This window comes from Talpa occidentalis, unplaced genomic scaffold (assembly GCF_014898055.3).
Source record: "Talpa occidentalis isolate TD23 unplaced genomic scaffold, MPIMG_talOcc4v2.1 talOcc4.16, whole genome shotgun sequence".
Taxonomy (NCBI): Eukaryota; Metazoa; Chordata; class Mammalia; order Eulipotyphla; family Talpidae; genus Talpa; species Talpa occidentalis.
The window spans coordinates 58844148-58868110 of record NW_023601653.1 but is presented as its reverse complement, the minus strand read 5'-3'; the positions used below and the strand labels follow the sequence as shown (position 1 = coordinate 58868110).

Sequence of the window (23963 nt, the reverse complement as noted above, 5' to 3'; positions counted from 1 at the left end):
AGCTTTTAATGCTTTCAAACTTCAACATTAAGATTTTTTTTTTTTAATTGCTTCCAGCTGCATTAAAGTTAACTGCCTCATCCTTTTTTCCCACTTCCAAGCTGAAATGTTGGAGGCTGCAGACACCCAGAGCCAGGGCGAACATGGACCTCGGAAAAGATCAAGCAGCGTTTAGGCAGGGGCAGCTTCGACTAGCGCCAGAAAGTAGGGGTTGGAGAGGGCAACTGGTAGGTGGCGGTTGCTCAAGAGAGAGGTCAGGCGATGCAGGGGAGGGGCTTGGCGGCTGTGGGGCGTCCAGCTTCCAGCCCCCCTCCGCCAAGCGAAGAAATGGAACTTGAGCCCGAGGGGGCGTGGCCCGCGCCCCGCCCGCCCGCCGCGCTGTCAAAGTCCCCGCAGAGCTCTCGCCACCCGCGCGCAGGACGAGTTTGCAGCTTCGCTCCCGCTCGCCGGCCTCGCTGTAAGTGCCTGGGAGGGTTTGCAGTGGGCGGCGGATGGGGGAGGGGGAAGCCCTGTGTGGGTAGGAGAGAGCCCTGCCACCCTGAAACTTTTCACTTCAACGCTTGCTTGCTTTTCAGTCGATCGCCTTTGAAAGGCAGTCGTGTGTCCACCCCTCTGTAGGTTAAGTTTTCCCATTGCAAACTCCAGGAAAGAAACTTGAGAGAGTGTCTTTTCACGTTTAAGGGATGATTAGTCATTCTTGATTCTCAAGGCCTCTGCTCTGAGTGTGCACCCTTGAACTTTGAGGGGAGGGAAGAGGGAGGAAAGAGGGCCTGCAAATGGTGTGACAAAATGAAGTCTCTCTCCTTTAAGCCACTTCTGTTCACCCCAAGGGTGTAAAATCCCTCAGCAGCTCTGCTTTCCTGGACAGATGGACTTTGTACCTACTGAAAGATAGCGCTCGCTCCTGTGATACTATTCTAGACAAGTGACTGGAAAGCTAAGAATGAAACTCTCTGGAAGGTTCTCAGCTCCCTAGTCAGGAGGGGTGGAGTCTCCTGGAAGAAGTAAAGGAGCGAGGGAACTTTTGGGAGTTAAATATTTGGGAGATATTCTGGCTATCCCTGGGCCAGGGCAGCAGAGAGAAGATGCCCTGGTCACTTCAGTCTCCCTTTTCCCCTTGATCTAGTCCCAAGGCCTCTTGAGAGTCCAGTGCCACTTTCGGTGTCTCTTTTCTCGGTTGCTTTCTCTCCAAATGAGTGCCAAGTGGTCTCTAATCTTGCACTCATGTAGGGCCTTGGAAACTTCCCCAGGTCCTCCAGGAACAGCCTTAAATGGTCAAGCCTGGAGCCCCCAGGAACCTGGGCAGCTCAATACCAAGTGCCTTTTGCCTCCCCTGGGGCTTCAGTTCCTGGGAGCTCAGATGATATTGGGCTTTGCTGTTCTCTACTGTTCCCAGAATAATTGGACTGTATATGTTGATCATATTTGGTCATTTTTTGAAATGGTAAATTGATCGAAATTTGAAAGTTGCTTTCTGTGGCAGATTAAGTACAGTTTTGTTTTTTTTTAACGGTGTTTTAGAGTGGAGTTTCTTAATCGCTGAAACTGAAAGAGGAAGTCAGTACAGTCCTTTAAGTACTGCCTCACCTCACAACCCCCCAGAGTCACCAGCTGTTTGCTCCCAGCCCCTGAGCTCTGAAGCACAGGAGGCCCAGTCTTAGGTGGCCAGGATATTCTAGAACATATAAACAATCTCAGAACTGCGATTTACCTGCTCTGGAACCTCAGTAGCCTGTAAAACAAGGTAAATAATACCTATATTTCACAGGGTTCTTGCGAACATTCTTGTGAGCATTACATGAGTAATGTGCAAAGTAGTTGGAAGAGCACTGGACTCAGGTACACTTAGAAGAATTGGGTAAATTAATAAGCTCCTACTTTTGTATGAGCTTCTCTCTCTTCTTTATCTTGTGGTTTCTTTGAGTTGGTTCCCAAAGAGGCAAAATTGCAGAGTCATGGCCTTAAGGATATGTGCCCATTTTTTTTTTTTTCTGTTTTTTTCAATATTGACACAGACAGGCTGCCATTACAAAAAAAGAAGAGGACTTTGCTCTTTTTGGCCAAAAGCCTGTGAAGAGCACAAGACTGTTCCTCTGATGAGCCTCGACTGTGATAGTACTCTGGGGGCTAGGTGGGAGAAGGGGGGACAAAAGATAGAAATGGAATTTGACAGGAAAAGGTCCCCAAAAGGTCAGAGCTGTCTGGAATTCTTAATCTTGATGGTGACTAACCCACATACTAAACACTTGAGGAAACTGGGTTCCAGTCTTGGGCCCTTCAGTAGGAATTTGGGTCATATTACTCACTCTACCTTCCCAACCTTCAGTTTGCTTATTTGGTAAAGGTAGAGACAAATTATATTTGCTGACTACCTTAGAGACTTTCAGAACAATGTAAATGTTTTTTTCACAACTTAAAACTGTATCCTGGGTGGCTGGGACAGGACAAAGTAGGAGCTTATTAATTTACCCAATTCTTCTAAGTGTACCTGAGTCCAGTGCTCTTCTAACCACTTTGCACATTACTCATGTAATGCTAACAAGAATGTTCGCAAGAACCCTGTGAAATATAGGTATTATTTACCTTGTTTTACAGGTGACTGAGGATCCAGAGTAGGTAAATCGCAGTTCTGAGTGGCAGGGGGAGATCCTGCAGGCAAGTGCAGAATGCACGTGCTCAGACTTTGCTATTTGCAAAAGGATTTACCTCCCCATGCAAGAACTGAACCCTGGACTATGCCCAGATAGACAGAGATATTCTCTTCCATGCCAGGTAACAATGGACAAGAAAGGGAACAACACATTGTGCATACATAATTCATCGCTGTCACACTTTCTCTTCCATGATTCTTAACCAAGTTTTATGTTTTTCTCTGCTTACTTTGCTTAGATTGTTTCTATCTCATTCCTGGAATCCTCAAATGCCCTAATAATCTGCCCTCTTGATAATTATTACTGTTCTCCTCTTCCCTGACCATCTTTCCTGGCAGTAATTTTTATTTTAACTGCAGTGCCCAGCTATCATGCAAACTCAAGGCAACTTAATAACAAATCATTTGCGGAAGAAACAAGTCCAGACCATCACCTTACTCCATAAATGACTTTCATTTTTGATGCTTTACTTTTACTCCCTCTCTCCTGGCCTTCAGATATGCTGGGAGTGTTGGTCCCAGAGAGGCGGTTCTTGGAACTAGAGGGTGTGATACCAGAGAATCAGCCTTGGCCGTCTCCCAAGCCACAAGCTTGAGCTTAGCCACATTCCTGGTGGTTGAGAAACTCTCTTTGTGAAATGCCCTTTCAATGTGTGGTTCACATTTAAAGAGAAAGCCTCCCACTGCCCTTTCCTCCAGTTGCTGACATCTTTGTGTTTTGTTCGCACCACCGATCTGGAAGGCTTCCTCTTATTTTCTATGCTTTCATTTTTCACCGAGAAAAACAATCTTTGGATTTATTCCATTGTTAAATTAATTTCATTCTGGGAACATTAGTAGATACCCATAGAAACTGTTTTAGTTTCAGAATAATTGCTAAATAGTAGCACTTCCAACTTGATAAATGATTCTTAATTTTTTATTATTGTCATCCCCACTGTGTTTCTTCGAATCCCTGTTCAGAAGCATAAGACTAAGGAATCCTTTATTAAGTTAATTACTTTCCATGAGCTGAAAAGAATAGTACAATTTATTTAGTCTTTCACCCCTCTGAATGGTAGACCAAGAGTAGCTTCTTAGAAGTATTACCTGGCTCTGAAAATTTACCCAACATTCTGTGCTTTCAAGGCGCCTGATTCTCGAGGTGGATTAACTTGTTATGTGTGTTTGTTTTGTTTTTTAAAACTAGAACATATAGTTTCTATTTGCCTAAAGTGAAGGATTGCATTTTTAGCCTACCCTTTAAAACAGGGGTCACTTAGGGAGCCTAGGTGTCTTTATCTGCAAAATGGGAATAATGATACCCGCCGTCTGGCTTAATTAGAAGAAATCAGGAGTGCCAGTATTGCCACTGGTCCTTCAGCCCCTGTTAGATGAATCTGAATTAAGCAGTCGGCAGTGTCTTGAAAAAAGAAAGTGCAGTGTGCTGAGTATACAGGATGTGGAGTCAGAGACTCAGGTTTCTGTCCCAGATGAACTGCTTAACCTCTCTAATTCCTTTTTTTTTTCCATTTGTAAACTGAACATGGTGGTGAGAATCATGATGTTAGCATTATGAAGACTATGTAAGGCAGTGCATATAAAGTACATATTTGGACACATATTTAACTAATTAAATTAATATATATGTACATATGTGATTTAGATAATATTCAACACGTAGACAGCTATATGACCAGTAACAGTGCAGAAAAATATATAAATTTATGGATTACAGGTAGATGGATAAAATGATCACAGTTTGATAGATATCAGTTTAATAAGATTGCATGCAGGTGTGGGGTCAGTCCCCTCCATCCCCACCAAACTTTTCTCGATAGGCCCAGTGTAGACCTCTTGTTACCTTGGTTTGGTATCTAGAGGTCAATCAAGGTCCCAGGTATATGGGGTGTTGGGGTGTTGTAAGGAGTAGGGTGCTATTTCTTTTACTTAAAGAATCATATTGTTGGGAGCAGCAAGGGGCTGAAGGTTAGAAGAAGCTTCTGCCCTTGCCTAACTTTTTTGCCCTTCCCTAATGGAAGAAATCATCATTTCCTAAGCTTCTGCCCCTTTTTCCAATAGAAAAAGCAATCACTGCTCCCCCTTTTATGACCTACTTTGGGAATCTTAACCAAATCTAGGTTTGTCAGTAAACATGCTCTCTCTAAGAATCTCATCTTTACGCTCAGTGTAAGTCTGAGGTCACCTGCTCCTTGTCTGTCACGTAATGTTTCCCCCTCTTTTTCCTTGATGCCCTAAATCCCAAATGTAGGATACGTACTTATGGTATGTTCATCATTCTTTAGAATCTACAACCATGTAAATTCTCCATACGTATGTCGTTAAATTGTTTTTCTTTTGCTGATTTGTTTGATGCTGTTTCGACTACTCATACACCTGAGAACTCGGGAGGATGTAGCATGATTTCTTTTGCACCCATTATAGAGATTGAGTTTTAAAGGCAGGAATGGACATCACCTCGAAGAGACAATACTCTGTACTAAGCAAGTTAAATAGCACTTAAGCATGAGTGCAAGAAAAGATTTGTGTTTCTGTGGAAGAGATAGAGGCAGCAGAGAGCAGGACTGATAATATAGGAGATGATTAAAAAGAATAACTACCAGATCATGGGGGGGGGGCTCAAATTTTAAGCTATACTCTAAGTTCCCATCTGCTTCGTAAACCTTAGTTTTCCACCTGAGAACATGTCCTGTTATAATTTCAATTCCAGACTCAGTTACATTCTGTGCAATATAAAATAACCTAAAGGATTTAATAAAGCTAATCCTTCCTTTATACCTTTTATGAACGTACCATAAATGTCTATTTCTTACCTTGTATTTGTCAGCCTGTTATTTATGTTCCCATTATCCTGCTTTTCCTTCTTCACTTGTGTTAATATTAATGTTGCCTGATCGTGGTGATAATGATGATCATGATAACGGTAAACTAAATTTTAATGAGGGTTTTCCTGAGCCGCATGCTATACTAAATATATTCCACATGTTGTGTCAATTAAATCCTGACAACAATCCTATAAGTGAGAAGCTACTGCATCTTATGATGACATTTAGTCTTCGAGAGGCTAAATCTTTCAACCAAGGTTAATGGTCAAGTGTTGGGACTGGAATTCAAATCATGGGTTTCTGAAGCAGGACATAATTTAGCACTCTGGCATTCCTAGTCAATGTTAGTGGTGTTGTGATGTATAATATGTGGTTTTGATGTTTCTAAAGAATTCCATCAACTCTGGTCTTGTGTGTCCAATTTGTGCCTCATCTTGATGCAAAAATATGGCATTTTAGCATTTTGCCTGTTTATTTTTGTTTGCAACAGACCTTGCGTTTTCATTGTCTCTCCATACTTGTTTGATGTCTTCAAGGTTAATGGTATACAACTAGAAGAAACATAATACTATTTATTTTGAAGTTCTAAATCTCAATGATCATTTTTTTTTCTGCAAATAGCCCAAGCTATTTTAAAGAATAGTATGGTTAATGCTGCAATATAAGCTTACCAAGTGGCTATCAAGTTATTGGGTTATTTATAGTATCTACTTTTTCCTATCTTGTCTATAGTCATTTTTAAAATCCCAGACCAACATTGCAAAAATGGCTGACATCACCCAGATAATGGAAAATGAAGTGTTCATGGCCTTTGCCTCCTATACAACGATCGTCCTTTCAAAAATGATGTTCATGAGTACTGCGACTGCATTTTATAGAATGACAAAAAAGGTAAGACACATGATGCAGTGTTTTCTTACTTTTAAGAGTTGGAATTCTGAGAGACAATTTTCTTTTCCCTTTATTATTTTTATAGGTTTGCTAATTGTTTATAGATCTAGATAATTTTGAGATAACAATTTCATACCTCCATATGTGCACACCTTCACTAGTGTGCATACCCCCCCTCCCCTCGTGCCTCCTCTCTCATCTCCTCTACTAACCAGTATATTTTTCCCAGAATCTAAGAATTATTATTCCACAAATGAGTACCACTAGCTGGTAATTAATTGTCTTTTACTTTTTGACTTCTTTCACTTAGCATAATCACCTCAAGATCAATCCATTTCGTCCCTAAGGGGGTCAGTAGTTGAGTAATTCTATCCAATATATATTCTACAATGTCTTTATTCAGTCATCTGTTGTTGGGCATTTGGGTTTGTTCCATGACTACTTGACTATTGTGAAAAATGCCACTAAATTTACTATTTTTGGTAAAGCCCAGTGACATATTGTTTAATGCTGTAAATAAATGTGTAGTCATTTGGTACAGATGGATCTGATATATTTATGGACGAGGTGCTCTCTCCCTGAAATTGCTAAATGTTTTTTTTTTTTCTTGTGGTTTTTACCTTTTTGTCATGCTGCTTAGCATGTGAGTTTTCTAAAGTATGAACATTTTCAAGGAATCTCTGATTTTTAATCTTGTCAACTAGAGTTTAAAAGGAGTCATTTTCCAGAGAGTTAGCTGTTCAACTCTATGTTCAACTCTATGATAGGTCAAAGATAGTACCTTTGGGGATAAAATTAAAGTTTGTTTCCATAATAGAGTCACTTATGATTGACACAAGGCATGTGAATTTTATGTAATCCTTAAAATGATAATGTTTCTACTCAGCATTGTAAGAATGATGTTTTTAAAAATACAGAGGCCTGGGCCTCCCCCGTGGCACAGAGGTTAAATGCTGGGTTGCAAAGCTGCCCGCAGCCTCCGCAGCGCTGGTTCAATCCCTGGCTGCCGGGCGAGGATCCCACATGGCGCTCAGACCTCTCCTGCCGCCCACTGCTCCCCTCAGCAGTGTATTTTGTCAGTCTGCCTGTTCTGTTCCCCGCTTTGGCTCTGGTGAATTCTCTCACCCTCCCGTGCTTCTGACTGTACCCAGTGCTTGTATAAATAAATAAATAAATAAATAAATAAATAAATAAATAAATAAATAAATAAATAAATCTTTCTGACTTATTTCGCTGAGCATGATCCCTTCTAGCTCCATCCATGTTGCTGCAAACTGCATGTGTTTATCTTTTTGATTGCTGAGTAATATTCCATTGTGTATATGTACCACATCTTCTTGACTCATAGCAGGAATTTAGAAAACCTATGTAAGAGACCAGGGAAAAGACTAATAGATGAAAAGTAAAAATCAAAATCAACAAGCAACTATAAACCAGAGACACCCTATGGGGGAGAGGTGGGGAAAGGAAGGACTAGAGTCAAAATAAGGGGGGAGATGCAATTGTTTGGGGAATATAACCAGGATAAAAATGCATACATTGTGCAAAGATGAAAAAAGATGTAAGAATTATATAAAATATTTAAATAAAAAAAATAAATCTTAAAAAAAATACAGAGGCCTGGGGAAAGTGGTAGAAAGATTATGGAGGATATACCTTGTACTCAACAGGGTTTATAACACAATGAAGGGGTACAGGTCAACGATTTTCAGCAATGTGGTTCCTGTGCCTAGGCAGCAACTTCTTCTTCCTCGAAACCTCCTATTTCTCTTCTTAGTTGGCCTGAGTTTTGCCCCACAGCAGTCTGCTTTTATCCAGAGGTCACAATCCTCCCTGAGATATTTCCTTTTTACTGCCTTATGGTATAATTGTTTCCCAAGGATATATCTATTTAACGAGCTATACACTCACTTATTTAAATCTCTAATGGGGCAAGGCATTAGAGCAGCAGACTATGTCCTCTGGAAACAGCAGTGGCACTAAGGAGAGCAGGAATGAGAAAATAAATTAACTCAGGGCCTCCATGGTGGCTCAGGGGTTAAAGTCAGTGCTATCGAGCTATCACCAGCACTGCAGCATTAGTTCAATCCTCAGCCAGGGAGCTAACCCACATGGCGCAGCAGACCTCTCCTGTCTCACCCACTTCTCTTCTTAGCAGTGTATTTCAGTAGTTCCACCTGTTCTGCTTCCCATTCTGTCTCTGGTGAATCCTCTCAACACGCCCCCCCACCTCCTGCCTCACCTCTGGCCTATACCCTGGTTCTTGCATAAATAAATAAAAATAAATCTTTTTTAAAAAGAAATTAATTCAAAATTGTGGAGTGCTTGTGAGACGTGCTACGAGCCATGAAGCTGTCTGTGCACCAGATCATGGAATCACTGTATACAGTTGCCAGAATTGTCATGTAAGTTGGCATTAGTCTCCCCATTTTACAGATGAGGAACTCAAAGTCAGAGATGTTAAATAGCTTACCCAAGATTATATATCACTAAAGGGTGAGGCTGAAATGCAAAGATTTGGTTTATATCCAAATCTTGCACACTTGCTACTGTAACACACTTATTTACATATTAAAATATATTTATTGAGCATCTAGTGTTTGCTGGCATTTATTTAGAGAACAAGAGAGACACACTTGACCTCAACAGCTCATGCAGAATCACATCCCTGCCCATCAGGTCTTCTCAACTTCTTTATCTGGGATAGATGCTTATATTAAGAAAAATATACTATTTTGAGATTTTTTAAAAAATATTTATTTATTTATTTATTTATTTATTTATTTATTTATTTATTTATTTATTTATTTATTCATAAAAGAACCGTGGTACAGACCAGATGCGTGGGAGGGTGAGAGGATTTACCAGAGACAGAGTGGCGAACAGAACAGGCAGACTGATGAAATACACTGCTGAGGGGAGCAGCGGGCGGGACAGGAGAGGTCTGCGTGCCATGTGGGACCCTCGCCGGCTGGCCAGGATCGAACTGGCACTGCAGAGGCTTGGGACAGCATCACAGCGCTGCGCTCAACCACCTGCGCCACCAGGAGAGGTCCTATTTTGAGATTTTTAAGCTTACATTAAGGCCAATTTTGTAGTTCAATTTACATTAGATTATTGATCAGTGGAACATACTTAAATATTTTTTAAATACATGTTTTAAGTTTCAAGGAATGAGAAATCATCTCAAACAGCACAGTCATTGCAAGAAGGAATACATGAACATTTGCTCGAGTTGAGTACATGGTATTAAAGGAAAGTAATATAACCACTTGCATTTCACTTCAACCCAAAGATTTAGTTAATTCAGAAAAAGAAAAGAGGTAACAACAAGGCACCAAATACATTTCCTGCCTTTCACTCTATGCTTCTAGTCTCTTCCATAATATCCTACACTCCCTATATTTCTTGCCTATTCCCTTATATCCTTGGCAGAAAATGTAAGAATTTCAGATGAGCTAATGGATTGGAAATGCTGATACCCTGGAGGGAAAGTGCATCACCATCACTATGATAACTTGCCACCTTGCCACCATAATAGTCGGTGGTGACTAGGAATTATGCCCTTTTTTTTCCATTTTTCTTCATTTTCACTATTTTTATAGATTGGTTTTAATTTAAATTCTGATTTATGTTTCTCTCTTTTAAAATTTCACACTGCTAATAAAAACTCAGGCTTAAACTACAGATTCTCTCCTATCTTTCTGTGTTTGATCTATTGCTCCAAATTTTCTTTCCATAAAGACCAATCTGAATGCCTGCATTTCTTCCATTAAAATGCAAATAACTTGTGAAGTAATATGCCCCTGTGTTATTTAGTATTTGAAATAACTTTTGCCCCTTGGTATTTGATACAGGTTTTTGCCAACCCAGAAGACTGTGCAAGCTTTGGCAAAGGAGAAAATGCCAAGAAGTACCTTCGGACAGATGACAGCGTGGAACGTGTACGAAGGTAAACCCACTATCACCTGCAATTATTTTCTCCATCAAACAATTTTGGACAAGGAGTTCAGTGAGAATGTTGGGGTCTTGATGAAGAAAGAAAAGTCAGTTATCTTACCTAGTCCGCCTAATAATCATAAGAAATTAGGGCTCTAAAAGTCTCCAACTCTTGCTGCAATTGCACATAATGTTACATTTGGCTATATTTTACATGCATTTTGTTGAGGTTAGTGATTTTGTTCTGTATAGCGATATATAAAAAGTAATCACAGATAGGTAAATGGTAGATTTTGTCATTTTGTCGTCTTTCACCAGAGCTAGTGTTTAAGAAGTAGGTATTATTTTGCATAAGATGCAAAATATGAACTTGGGAGTATCTCCTCTCTCTCCTTGTAGATAATGTTTAATGTACTGAAAATTAATCTACACAGCCTCTTATCAATACAATTAAGATACTTATTTTAAAGAATGTTGGATCCTAGTTCTTGATGTCATAATCCTTGTCATGAAGTCATGTAAATTAAAAAGAAATTATTTTTTACCATTACTGAGGTATAATTGACAAAATGGTAAGATATGATTTGATTTACATATACATCATAAAAGAATTCTCCCATGGAGTTAATTAAGACATCCATTACCGCATGTATTTACACCCCCACCTTTTTTTTTTTTTTTTTTTTTTTTTGGGTGAGAACATTTCAGTTCTACGCTCAGCAGTTATACAGTACGTGCTAACTGTAGTTGCCATGTTACACTTAAGATCCTCAGACCTTATTCCTCTTATAATTGAAATTTATACTCTTTCATCTATGCTTAGCCCCTGGTGACTACTTTTCTGCTGTTTATTTCTATGAGTTTTACTTATTTTTTCCTTTTTAGATCCCTTAGATATGTGATACTATATAGTATTTGTCTTTCTCTTTCCTGTTTTTTCACTTAGCATCATACCCTCCAGGTTCACCCAGGTTGTAGCAAGTGACAAGATTTCTTTCTCCACTCAATATAGTGTTCTTCCCAAACTGATCTGCAGACTTAATGCAATCTCTTTCCAAATCCCAATGGGTTAAACTGTTGCATTTGCTTTGGAAATATTTTGTTGAGAAGTTTTATATCTATTATCAGGGATAATGACCTGTAATTTTCTTTTCATTTAGTGCATATATTGGCCTTGTCTGGCTTTGGCATCAGGGTAATAAATGTGGAAATTTTCTTTTTTCTCTCTCTATCCTTTTTTTTTTTTTTTTTTTTTTTTGCAAGAGGGTGAAAAGATTGATACTAAGTCTTTAAATATTTGTTGGAACTCACCAATGAAGCCAGCTGGTCGTGGACTTTTGTTGTTGGAGTTTTTTGATTACCTTCTCAATCTTCTTTCTAATAATAATCTGTTCACACTCTGTTTCTTAATCATTGATCTTGCTAGGTTGTACATTTTTAAGAATTTATCTTTTCCTTCTAGGTTGCCCAATTTGTATATTGCCTCTAATTTGTATATTGTATATTGCCTCTAATTTGTATATTGTCTCTAATGAGCCTTCATATTTCTGTGGTATTGGCTAGATTTTTCCATTCTACTTTATTGAATTCTCTCTCTCTTTTTTTTCCTGGCAAATCTAGCTGCAAGTTTGTCTAATTTGTTTTTCTTTTCTTTTAATTTATTTTTTAAACATTTTTTATTTTGTTAATTTTATTTTACATCATTCTTCCTTTTTGTACAATGCAAAACCAGCTCTTAGTTTCCCTGATCTGTTCTATTATCTCTTTGGTCTCTATTTCATCTAAGTACTCTCTTAATATTTGCCATTTTCTTCCTTTTACTAATGTTAGCCTTCATCTGTTCTTTTTCTACTTCCTTGAGATATAAAATTAGGTTTTTTATTTGAAATCATTCTTTTTTCTCTAATGTAGGGTTTGTCACTATAAACTTGCCTTTTAGAAATGCTTTTGTTGCATTCCGTAGTTTTTAAATGTTGTGTCTGTCCTCATTTGTTTCACGATATATTTTAATTTTTCCTGATTTATTATTTGACCCATTGGATGTTCGGTAGCATGATGTTTAATCTCCACATAGTTATGAATTTTCTAATTTTCTTCTTAAAATTGCTTTCAAATTTCATGCTGCTGTGGTTGGAATAGATGCTTGATATACTTTTCAAATGTCTTAAATATAGTAAGGCTTGTTTTGGTCTGTCCTGGATCATGTTCCTCATGTGCTTGAGAAGAATGTAATTCTGCTGCTTTTGCATGAAATACTGTAAATGTCTGTTAAGTCCATTGGACTGGTTTGTAGTTTGAATCCAATGTACTCTGTTGATTTTCTCTGGATGATTTGTTCATCGTTGAAAGTGGGGTATAGATGTCCCTATTGTTATTTCTCCTTCAGTTCTGTTAATATTTGCTTTATATATTCATATGCGCCTATATTGGATGTATAAATATTTGCTGATGTTATATCCTTTGTGGAAATGCCCTCCTTTATTATTATCAATCTTTTCATACTCTTGGTACAGTATTTGCCTTAAAGTCTGCTTTGTTTAATATAAATACAGTTAGCCATTGAACAATGTGGAGGCTACGTGTGCTGACCCCCTGTTTGGTTAAAATTACACATCTAAATTTTTGAATCCCCAAAACTTAGCTATTAAGAGCCCACTGTTTACCTGAAGCCTTACTGATAACATGAAATCCATTAATAAATATTTTTTGTTATCTGTATTATATATTTTATTTTTATATTAAAATAAGGTATAAAAAAGAAAATTTTAGTAAGAAAATCTTAAGGAAGGGAAAATATTTACAAGATCTATTTACAAGAAATTTCTTCTAAGTGGACCCACATAGTTCAAACCTGTGTTGTTCAAGGGTCAACTGTATAGCTATTCTGCTGGCTTTTGACTTACATTTGCATGAAATATTTTTTCCATATCTTTACTTTCCATCTGTATGGAAAGGGAGGATTGCAGTCAAGACCTAGCAGAAGCTGAACCTTCACACAGCAGCTGGAAAAGTACAGAGTAAATCCCCTTCCAGGGAGAAGCCAGGATTTGGGTGTTTTTACCTGTTCCCTCTGTGCTGGGCTCACATGTGTAGCTGTTGTGAGAGGGTGCCCCTGCACCCATTAACAATGCTTCTTTATTTACTACAGAAGGAAGTCCTGTTGATTCCTTGCTCCCTGGGATAAAATCAGACACCAGATGTGTGTCGATTGGAAACCCACTCTCTTGTAGCAGCTTTTAAAGTGTCCAAATGGATCCCTTTCAGGAAAAGACTGGAAGATAGACAAATTTGCCTGTTTCCTCTGTGCTAAGCCCTGGAGAGATAACCATTTAAGAACCCCTTTTTTTTTCTCCACTGTTTGGGATTTGAGAATGGAAACCCTGTTTGCTATCAGATCTAGGACACCCAGGGAGTGCTCGCAAACATCTGGGGTACAGCTGTGCTAGCAAAAATCTTTGTTAGGGTGCTAGCAAAAATCTGGGTTACAGCTGTGTATTCAGGCCCTTTCCAGGGAAATACAAGTGACTTCGGATGGACTACAGATGGTTGGTAAGGTAGATGTCAGTTTCTCCATTTCTGGGTACACTGCAGCCAGGCCCTACATGTGTGCTAGTTTAGAAACATTACCCTCAGACAGCAGGTCTCAAATGTAGATGGACGGACACCTTTCAGGGACAGACTGGTAGGCAAAATTGCCCGCTCTCTATGTGCTGTGCATGGCCACAGCAAGTCTTGTGCACCTGTTAACTTTTTTTATTTACTATAATCGTGTGGGTCTCATGGATGCAATCCTCCTCAGCTTTCAGACTTAGGTGATTTGGAAGCCTGTCCTTTAGATGGGAGTCATAAACGTTAGGGCACTAAATATGGAATCCAAACCCTGCTCTTTGGGGAGAAGCTGGTAGTTGAGAATTTCCTCCCAATTTTATGATACTGTGCCGGGAGTTGGGATTTATAGCAGGAGTGTGTCTCAACCTTTCCTACCCCTTTCATTGTAGGTTATTTGTTTTATTGACTGTTTCTTTGCGTAGGAGTTGCTCAGCTAGTTTCTGGATTTCTTTCAGAAGTAACTGCTCCATGAATAGCTCTGCATTCAGTGTATCTTTGGAAAGATTAGAATTCCGGAACCTCCTATGTTCCATCTTGGTTGACTTTCCCCCCTACTCCCACCGTTAATTTTTTTGTTATTGATATTCTATTGTCAATCCAGTAGTTAGCTTTTCCTAATAAAGAATAATCGAAATGATATTGCATCTTCTAACCTAATATTTTCTGATGCTTGTCCAAATTAGATGATACAATTCATGTTAGGCACATTTCAAAGAGTAGGCAAAGTTACATAAAATTAAAGAAACTGTAGACAAGATTGTTTTAGCTACACTAAACATACAGATATTTAGTTTTCTGATGAATATTTAATATAGAAAACATCAAGCATATATTTGAGTAACTTCCCCAATTTGGTGAGTGTGAATAGATAGTGGAATGGATACTGGAGGAAAATAATTTTATTTCTATAATTCAAATGTCATCTGGACTCTCTCATCTCTTTAGGATTTAGATAACAGCATTACCCCTTTTTTTATCTCCTATAGAAATCTGAGGTGACCCTAACACTTCTGTAGATTTCTTTATGGCATATAGTCTCAAGTTGAACTCTAGCTGGGTTCCCCTATTTGTGCATGTTTGCAAACTCTGCAAACATGCAGAGTTTTGTTAGGCTCATGCAAACTTAGCCTCTTTCTCGAGTCCCTTGACAAATCAACTGAAAAAAATTACTAGAAATAGAGTTGAATAAATTGAGGTGCAGAGGTGTTCACACTATGTCAACACAAACTGTTCAAGTTGTGTGATAGACTTTGTTCTCTGCCAGTGTCCTCCACATCCTTCCACTGGGAGGTTGCACTGTGCCTTCTTCACCTCAGGTAATACCCAGAGTTACTTCATTATATGGATTGTTGCCTCATGGACTCTTCTGCTCTGCCAGTACCAAAATTAAATTCAGATGCTTTACTTATGCAAAAGTATTTAACTTCAACTTATTTATCATGCAGGAATGTTTTTCTTCTAAGAGGAAGTCTGTAGATAGAATATTATTTTAACTTTGGCTTCACTTAGTTACATGTTTGCTTTTGCGGCAGTCCTACTGAGTAAATCAGCCAGTGCTAAAAATTATGCCAATAATATGGATCTAAAATAGTTTAAAACAAAGAATTAAGTGTGAAATTTACAAACACTATCACAAGAGAAATCATAAGTCTTAATACGATGAAACACATTAGAATTTGGCAAAGATGAATAAAGTTTTGTTGGGTTACCAGAACCATTAAAGAGACATCAAGCAGTTTAAAGCTTTGCCTTGTCCTTTCTGTGCATCGCCTCCTATGCAGGCATCCCAGATGATGCTAATCATAACCCTGTGGTCATAAAATTGCCTAGGACTTGAAAGTGTTAACATTTTAACCCTCAGTACTACCTGTAAGATTGAAAGGAGATTCAAGTCCCATGTGAGAAAGCTTAACAAAAGATATTTTATTTTGGGATTTTAGATTCTTCCCAGCTTCTCCTTTCGCATGTCCTAATTCCACCCACCCTGTGTCCATGAGATAGTTCTTCCCAAGGAGAAAGCCATTATATAAGCAGATCTAGTCAAGTTATGAACAAATAAGTAACATTTCAGTAAGAACAATTGACCTTTGCTGTGAAAGGAGTTGGTGTCCTTGAGATGCTGTGATTGTGTGCACAGTGCCCCCTGGTGATCCGACACTGGCTTCTCAGTGTGGCAAGGAAAGAGTTGCCAAGAAAGACAAGGGTTCTGGTTTCCTGTTGTAATTTTTGAGTCCTTACTGGACTCATCAAAAAAGTTCCTAGTAGCAATTTGCTTTTGGAGATTCTTTTAAGAGATGTATTTTCCAGAATCTCTTTTTATTTTTATCTAGACATTTTAATACGTTTTTCTTATTTCAGCATGTAATGGTAAAGATGTTTCTATTAGCATATTCCAGGGACTGAATGGGGCTACAGATAAAATGACAGGCATGCTTCCAGGTATGCTATATTCAGAAAATTAACACATACATATTTGTGACAATTATTTAAAGACATAAGGTAATATGTCTTGAAATAGTATATATAATTGTAAGTTGAGTTTTGGACAGGTACAAATCAGTGATGGTTAAAAGGCATTTTGCCTATTTATTTAATCCTATCTCATCTTGTTTTAGAAAGAATTCAAGAATATATCCATGCAGTATAACACAATAAAAAGAAAGTCGTAAGGCATTCAGGTCAGCTGGAGAAATAAAGGGAACCATTCAAAGAAAATAACTGAGGGCTTAGGTTTGGTATTGAGGGAAGAGAAAGACATTTTGAATACACAGCCTGCAAAGGAAGAGCAACCTCCTCACTGGGCGCTTCAGTGGAGACTGGGTGATAATCCCAGGGGATTGTGTCAAGGGACAGCAACATGGGCTAGGAGTTGAAGTAGGTGACTACCCTTCTAGCCCCAATGCATGAATAAATCATTTTTTGAGAGGTGATTGTGTGTGTCTCACGGTCACCAGTTCTACTGAGATGCTGCTATAAATGAACTTTAAGACTGAGTTTCCAAAAGCATGTTGTAATTAGAGAATGATGTAAAGCAGTTTCCCGCCAGGGTTAAATTTGTGCAGTTTGAAATATAATTTCCTAGGATATAGGAATATTTCATGAAGGAAGAACATGAAGGCTAGTAGGAGATGGAAGGAGAAATTGGAGAGGAGAAATCATGTCAATTTAGAAAAGTTCCTTCTAGGCATTTGGACATAAGACTCTATGCTGAGAACGAAGCATTCTGGCTGGATAAGGGAGTCAGAAAAAGACTAGTGTGAAACTCCTTTTGCTGCTGGCCAACTCTTGACAATTCTCAAAGGACCCTGGTAACTCTGATCCAGGTCAGGTTGATGCTGAGATCTCAGTGGCTCTGATCTGAGGGAGGGAGGTGTGGCTTGAACCCCATGAGCACTGAGCAGAGCTGGAAGGGAGATATGCTGCAGCGCAAGCTTGTGCCAAGAGGCATTTGTCCAAAGGATAAAGTGGGAACACAAAATCTTGGTTCTGAGAGGTAGATCCATGTAAAAAATGTCATCATACATAAAGGCTGATATCCACTGATAGTCGATATTAGTAGTCATCTAGAAATAGCACAAAAGTGAAGGAAGCTGTACTATCAGGTGAGCTGTGGTTGGAGCAGAGAGGCTTACAGTGGATGTGTGATGTTGACCTAGAGCAGGTGCTTATGAGGTAAGGTATGCCTAGGGCAGGTTCTAGAAAGACCACCTTTTAAATCAACTAACTTAGAGAGGATGAGGGTAGGTTGATGACATGCCTTATTAGGACAATGAGGAGTATTATCTGTAAGAACATTTTGGGGGTGGAGGAAAGGGAGAGCACTGGAAAGGAGAAATAGAATAGAGAGAGGGTGGCTAGAAAAAATGGTGGGTTCAGTAAGATTAAAGGAAAACTTGACTTTCCAAACCTTTTGCCCCAGGAAGCTCTTGCCACTTTTTCTTAAGATTTTGTTTAATTTTTTTTTTTTAAGGGGATTTTTTTTTTAAAGATTTATTTATTTATTTATACATGCACTGAGTACAGTCAGAAGCGTGGGAGGGTGAGAGAATTCACTAGAGCCAGAGTGGGGAGCAGAGCAGGCAGAAGGACCGAAGTACACTGCTGAGGGGAGCAGCGGGCGGCAGGAGAGGTCTGCGCGCCATGTGGGACCCTCCTCCGGTGACCGGGGAGCAGCCGGGGATCGAACCGGCGCTGCAGAGGCTGCGGGCAGCTTTGCAACCCAGCGCTCAACAGCTGCGCCACAGGGGAGGCCCTTGTTTAATTTTTTTTTTATTTATTTATGCATACAAGAGCTGAGGTACAGGCCAGAGGTGTGGGGGTGAGAGGATTCACTAGAGACAGAGTGGGGAACAGAACAGGCAGATTGACTGAAATACACTGCTGAGGGCAGCAGCAGGCCACTCAGGACAGATCTGCTGTGCCATATGGGTAGCTCCCTTGCCCGGGATCGAACTCATGATGCAGTGGCTATGGATAGCTTCATAGGTTGCATCTTAACACCTTGTGCCAGCAGGGAGGCCCCTAAAGATTTATTTTTATTTATTTATGTATATAAGAACTAGGGTGTAAACCAGAGGTGTAGGGGGGGGAGACAATTCACTAGAGTGGGGAGCAGAGTGGGGAACAGAACAGGCAGATTGACTGAAATACACTGCTGAGGGGAGCATTGAGCGAGACAGGAGAGGTCTGCTGTGCCATGTGGGTCAGTTCCCTGGCTGGGAATCAAACTCAGTCTGTGGCAGTGATAGTGATGAGCGTAACCTCTGAGCAATGGTGGAGGTCCCAGGAAGCTTTTACCTCTTAATGCCCTTGCCTTTCTTTTCTGTTTTAACACTGCATTCTTTTTGCCAGTTGCTTAATGTAGACTTCCAGGTGGGTATTATTTTCCACAGTGTCTCACTTTTATCTTTTCTTAACCAATATTCGTATTTCTGTCCTTTTAGAATGTTGTGAGGGAGAAAACTAACATGACCAAGATGGAGGTGGAGATACACCTGTGCTTAAACAATTCAGAGGAGCAAAGCAAATGCCTTCATATAACTGGAGTAGATTCTTCTCTAATAGTAACTACTAGTAAATGTCTCCTTTTTGGACAACATGATTCTTAGGAGCCCTTGTGTTGTTGAGAGGGGACAAGGAACACTTACACACTCTGTTTTTGATTCTATTCAGAAACTGGTAGTTCTTGATTTAAATCTTTTTTTTAAATATTTTTTATTTATTTATACAAGAACTGGGGTACAGGCCAGAGGCGTGGGGGGTGAGAGGATTCACCAGAGACAGAGCCGGGATCAGAACAGGCAGACGGACCGAAAACACTGCTGAGGGGAGCAGTGGGTGAGACAGGAAAGGTCTGCCGCGTGCCATGTGGTTATCTCCCTGGCCGGCAGGGGAATCAAATCTTGCCAATGTAGTGGTTTGGGTAAATGGGCTAGAATTGTCTCCATAATCATTTCACAGACTAGCAGAACTGAAGAAAGAGTCTTAGAAAGATCATAACTAAAAGGATTTTTGAATTGATAAATGTATGAACTTTAGAAGAAAAAAATGGAGTATCATTATATAGATGTAGTTTTGATATTCTTAGAAGTGTAAATGGTTTATCTATTGTTTGTCAAGATACACTAAAAATAATAAGAAACAAAAATAATGAGATAGTCTAAATAACAGCCAAGTGAGTAAGGAAGCAAAGCAATTTGAGAGAAATAAAATGAATCTTACTGTGCATTTTTAAGATCCACTCACTCTTACATTTAGCTTTAGAAGAAGGGAAATGAATATGTTTCTGCTGATACTTTCTAAAATGAGTGTTTTACTCTCATCTCCTTCCACAGAGCTCACCTGAATGATCTTGAAAACATCGTGCCATTCCTTGGTGTTGGCCTTCTGTACTCCCTGAGTGGCCCAGATCTGTCTACAGCCATTCTCCACTTCCGACTCTTCGTGGGAGCCAGGATCTACCACACAATTTCGTATTTGTTACCCCTCCCCCAGCCAAATAGAGCTTTGGCTTTTTTTGTTGGATATGGAGTGACCCTTTCAATGGCTTACAGTTTGCTGAAGAATAAATTGTACCTGTAAGGAGAAGCCTACAACTCATGAACCAATTATTTTCTGACAATTCTTTATTTTCAATTTATAGTGAATACTTTCTTAGATTTTAAGTAAGGGGGAGCAGAGAAATTAAGAACTGGGGAAAATATATTTTGAATATTAATATCATCAACAGCCTTTATTCTTGTGCACTAGAAATTTAAAATGCTTCAGTCTTTTGTTATATACTGTGTTGTAAATTTTTATTATGATTTGTAACATTCATTTAGAATTTCACATTCTAAATCTATAAAAAGAATGATTTCATGTATTCCAAGCCTACATTTCAATATTGGTGAAATGGGTATATAAATAAAGGATCTAAATAATAATTTTATTTGGTTTTATTTCTTCCAACTTTTATTTTTAAAGGTTTTGGAAAAGTAGAAAAATAGTTCAGTGGCTGTCTACATATCTTCACCTAGATTTACCAATTGCTAACAATTTGCCATCTTAGTTTTAACTCATTTAATCCATGATTTTTCTGAACAGTTTGGAAATAAGTTTGCAGATCTCATGATATTTCACTCCATAATACTACAATATGATCTCCTATAACAAGATGATCTCCAAATCTCCAAAATCCATTTTTATATCCCATAATTTACTATTAATACAGCAATACCTTTTTTTAATATTTTATTTTATATAATTCTTACATCATTTTTCATATTTGCACAATGTATGCATTTTTATTTTGGTTATATTCCCCATAAAATTGTACCCCCCCCCTTATTTTGACCCTAATCCTTCCTCTTCCCTCCCCTCACTGCACCCCTCCCCACCCCCATAGTGTGTCTCTGGTTTATAGTTGCTTGTTGATTTTGATTTTTACTTTATTATAATTAGTCTTTTTCCTGGTCCCTTATTCAAATTTTCTAAATTCCTGCTATGAGTGAGACTATCTGGTATTTTTCTTTTTCTTTCTGGCTTAATTCGCTGAGCATGATCCCTTCTAGCTCCATCCATGTTGCTGCAAACTGCATGTATTTATCTTTTTTGATTGTAATACAGCAATACTTTTAATATGTAGTCATTACTTGAATTCCTCCAATTTTCCCAATAATATCTTTTATAACTATTTTGGTTTTGATCCAGAAATTAAACAAAGACCAACACTACATTCTACTATCATTCCCAGCTTTCAATAAAACAGAAGCAATCTTTCATTATTTTTTTCTTTTATATAATTGGCTTTTTTTTTGAAGAGTATGGGTTGGTTGGTTCACAGACCTTGACTTGTCTTTGTCTTATCTATTATCTTTTCATTCTTAGATTCAGATAAACCACTTTTGGTCATGTGTCCTTCACATTACAGTATATCATAAATATATAATCTCAGAATGCCACATTATTGTGATGTAAAATTTGATCCACTTAGTAAGATAGTATCACCAGATTGGCCATCATCGTAAAGGTATCTTTACACCTTTGTAATCATATGTGGAATAATAAATTGAGAATGTTCCTCAGACTTAGACCTAACATCCAGTGATACTTCATTTTGCTTCTACATTAAAACATGAATATGTAAACATAAAAATTCACAATAGGGCCTCCCCTGGTGGCGCAGTGGTTGAGCGCTGGGCTGCGAAGCTGCCACGGTCTCTGCAGCACCAGTTCCATCCCCGTCCCACACAGCACGCAGACCTCTCCTGCCCCCTGCTGCTCCCCTCAGCAGTGTACTTCATCAGTCTGCCTGTTCTGCTCCCCTCTGGCTCTAGTGAATTCTCTCACCCTCCCGTGCTTCTGATTCTACCCAGTGCTTGTATAAATAAATAAATAAATCTTTAAAAAAAAATTCACAATAGATGTATAAGTACACAAACCTACAAGCACAAATAAGTCATATAAATTTCATCTTTTTTTGTCTTAAGTGGAATTATGTGTATTTATAATAAAGAATGATCTTTGAAAATATCAATATTTTTCTTATGCTTCCCATCCAATTTATATTATTAGTTTTCTTTCTAGGTCTTCATTAGTCTTAATTTTCAATATATCTCTCTTTAATTGGGCTTTTAGTAGGCCTCATAATTGTTGACTTAGGTTACCACACAAGGGAACAGTCATTGTGTAATGTTTCATATTTGATCAACTCTTTAATCTTTGAACAAAATCTGTTGGAAAATAGACTAGAAAGGATTTGGTATGTTACTCTCTATTGAAAGCACTTTGCAGATCATGGGTCTGGCTTCCGGAAAGCTGTGTGGTGTGATAAATGGAAAAGACCATAAGGTCAGAAGTGAAAGTTCAAAATTCAAAGGTTAGATTTGTCTCTGTAAACACACACATAACCCCCGTCCCCAACAACATACACATGCTTCCTCCCTGCTCTCAATTGGGACAACCTATTCAGCCTGTCTGAACTGTAACATTATTTGAAGGCTAAATGATCTACTACGTATGTGAAGCATATTAAAAAGGTGTTCTAGGGCCTCCCATGGTGGCTCAGGTGGTTGAGCGCAGTGCTGTGAAGCTGTCCACAGCCTCTGCAGTATGGGTTCAATCCCAGCCGGCCAAGGAGTGGCAGACCTCTCCTGTCTCGCCCGCTGCTCCCCTCAGCAGTGTATTTCGTCAGTCTGCCTGTTCTGTTCCCGGCTCTGTTTCTGGTGAATCCTCTCACCCTCCCATACATCTGTACCCTTGTTCTTGTATAAATAAATAAATCTTTTTTTTTTAAAAAAAGTGTTCTAAACAATGAAATGTTCTCCGTGAACAAGTTGTTTGAATAAGTAGTCATAAAGATTTGATTAACTGAGTTTATGCTAGTTTTGTAAGAGATATTTGTTTAACCATCATTACTTCTCTCATTTTTTTTTTAAATTTCTACTTCCCTGGTAATGCTTTTCACAACAGTTTTGGAATAGATTATGGTTATGGTAGTGATTATCCATTTACCTACTAATACAGTTATGGTGAGGGGGAGAGGGAAACTTAACTTTTGTGTTATCAGAGGTAAGAACTATGCAGAAAATGCTTAAGAAAACATTGAAAGTGTCTAGAGATTTCCTGCTTCAATTTCTAAGTTTGAGTAATAGTTATAAAGAAAATTTTAAATGGTTTCTAACTATATTTTCACTCTCAAGACAAGACAAGATAGATGGTTGGAGTCCTTATGGAGCTGTTTTAGGGGGAAAAAGCAGATGAAGGGGAAGAACATTTACTGGTCTGTAGTCTCCTGCACCAAGGGACCTGCCCACATGATACCCTGGGCTCTAGAGTGACAGCTGTATGGTAAGTGCATCTGACCTGTGATGGGAAGATGTGGAAAGATTTTGCACGGTTTGCCCTGATGCCTATGTGGGGCAGAGCAGGGGAGTGGTATCATGGATAAATGCATGTATCTACACTTCATTAGAACTCTTTGAAAGCAAAGATTTTGTTTCATTTATTTTTATTTAAATTTATTTATTTATATATATTTTACATCCTTGTTCTCTTTTGTACAATGTTTGCTTTCTCCTCTCAGGTGTTGCCCCCATAAAATTCCCACCACCGATTTACCTGTGCACCATCACCATAGTCCCTTGTGTTCTTCTCTCCCTGTGTTTTATTTATTTTTGCACATGCACTCTCATTCAGGGGCATAGAAATCATGTTTGTGTGTGCATGCACCCACAACCACATATGGTCAGCTCCATCACCATCACCAGGTGGAGCATGTTTTATCAAAATCTCTGAAACTGAGGGGTATACACAGGCGTGTGTGTATTTCTGCATGTGTGTGTGTGTGTGTGTATCAGATCTATATAATTTAAAACAATTTTTTTATATAGTACCATGCAAAATAGAGTTTTCTTAGCAGGTAGTGAGTGACATCTATAAGATACCTTTGTTTGACTTGGGCCTGTTGAAGGATGACAGTGAAACCTCAGAATTTCATATATTATTCAAAGGCTCTGTGCTTAAAATAAGGTTGAGGAGAATCTTGTCTAATTAATGCCACAGGGATG

At 38.7% G+C, this 23963-nt stretch overlaps 1 protein-coding gene across 1 annotated transcript; it reads left to right on the top strand.

The window, feature by feature from the left end:
* Positions 1-381: 381 nt before the first annotated feature.
* On the top strand, positions 382-20353 carry MGST1 (microsomal glutathione S-transferase 1). Its single transcript, XM_037514284.2, has 4 exons — positions 382-457; positions 6208-6366; positions 10224-10318; positions 19749-20353. The coding sequence occupies exons 2-4, from the start codon at positions 6241-6243 to the stop codon at positions 19993-19995; spliced, it is 468 nt and encodes a 155-aa protein (XP_037370181.1). The 5' UTR covers positions 382-457; positions 6208-6240; the 3' UTR covers positions 19996-20353.
* The last annotated feature ends 3610 nt before the right edge of the window (positions 20354-23963 follow it).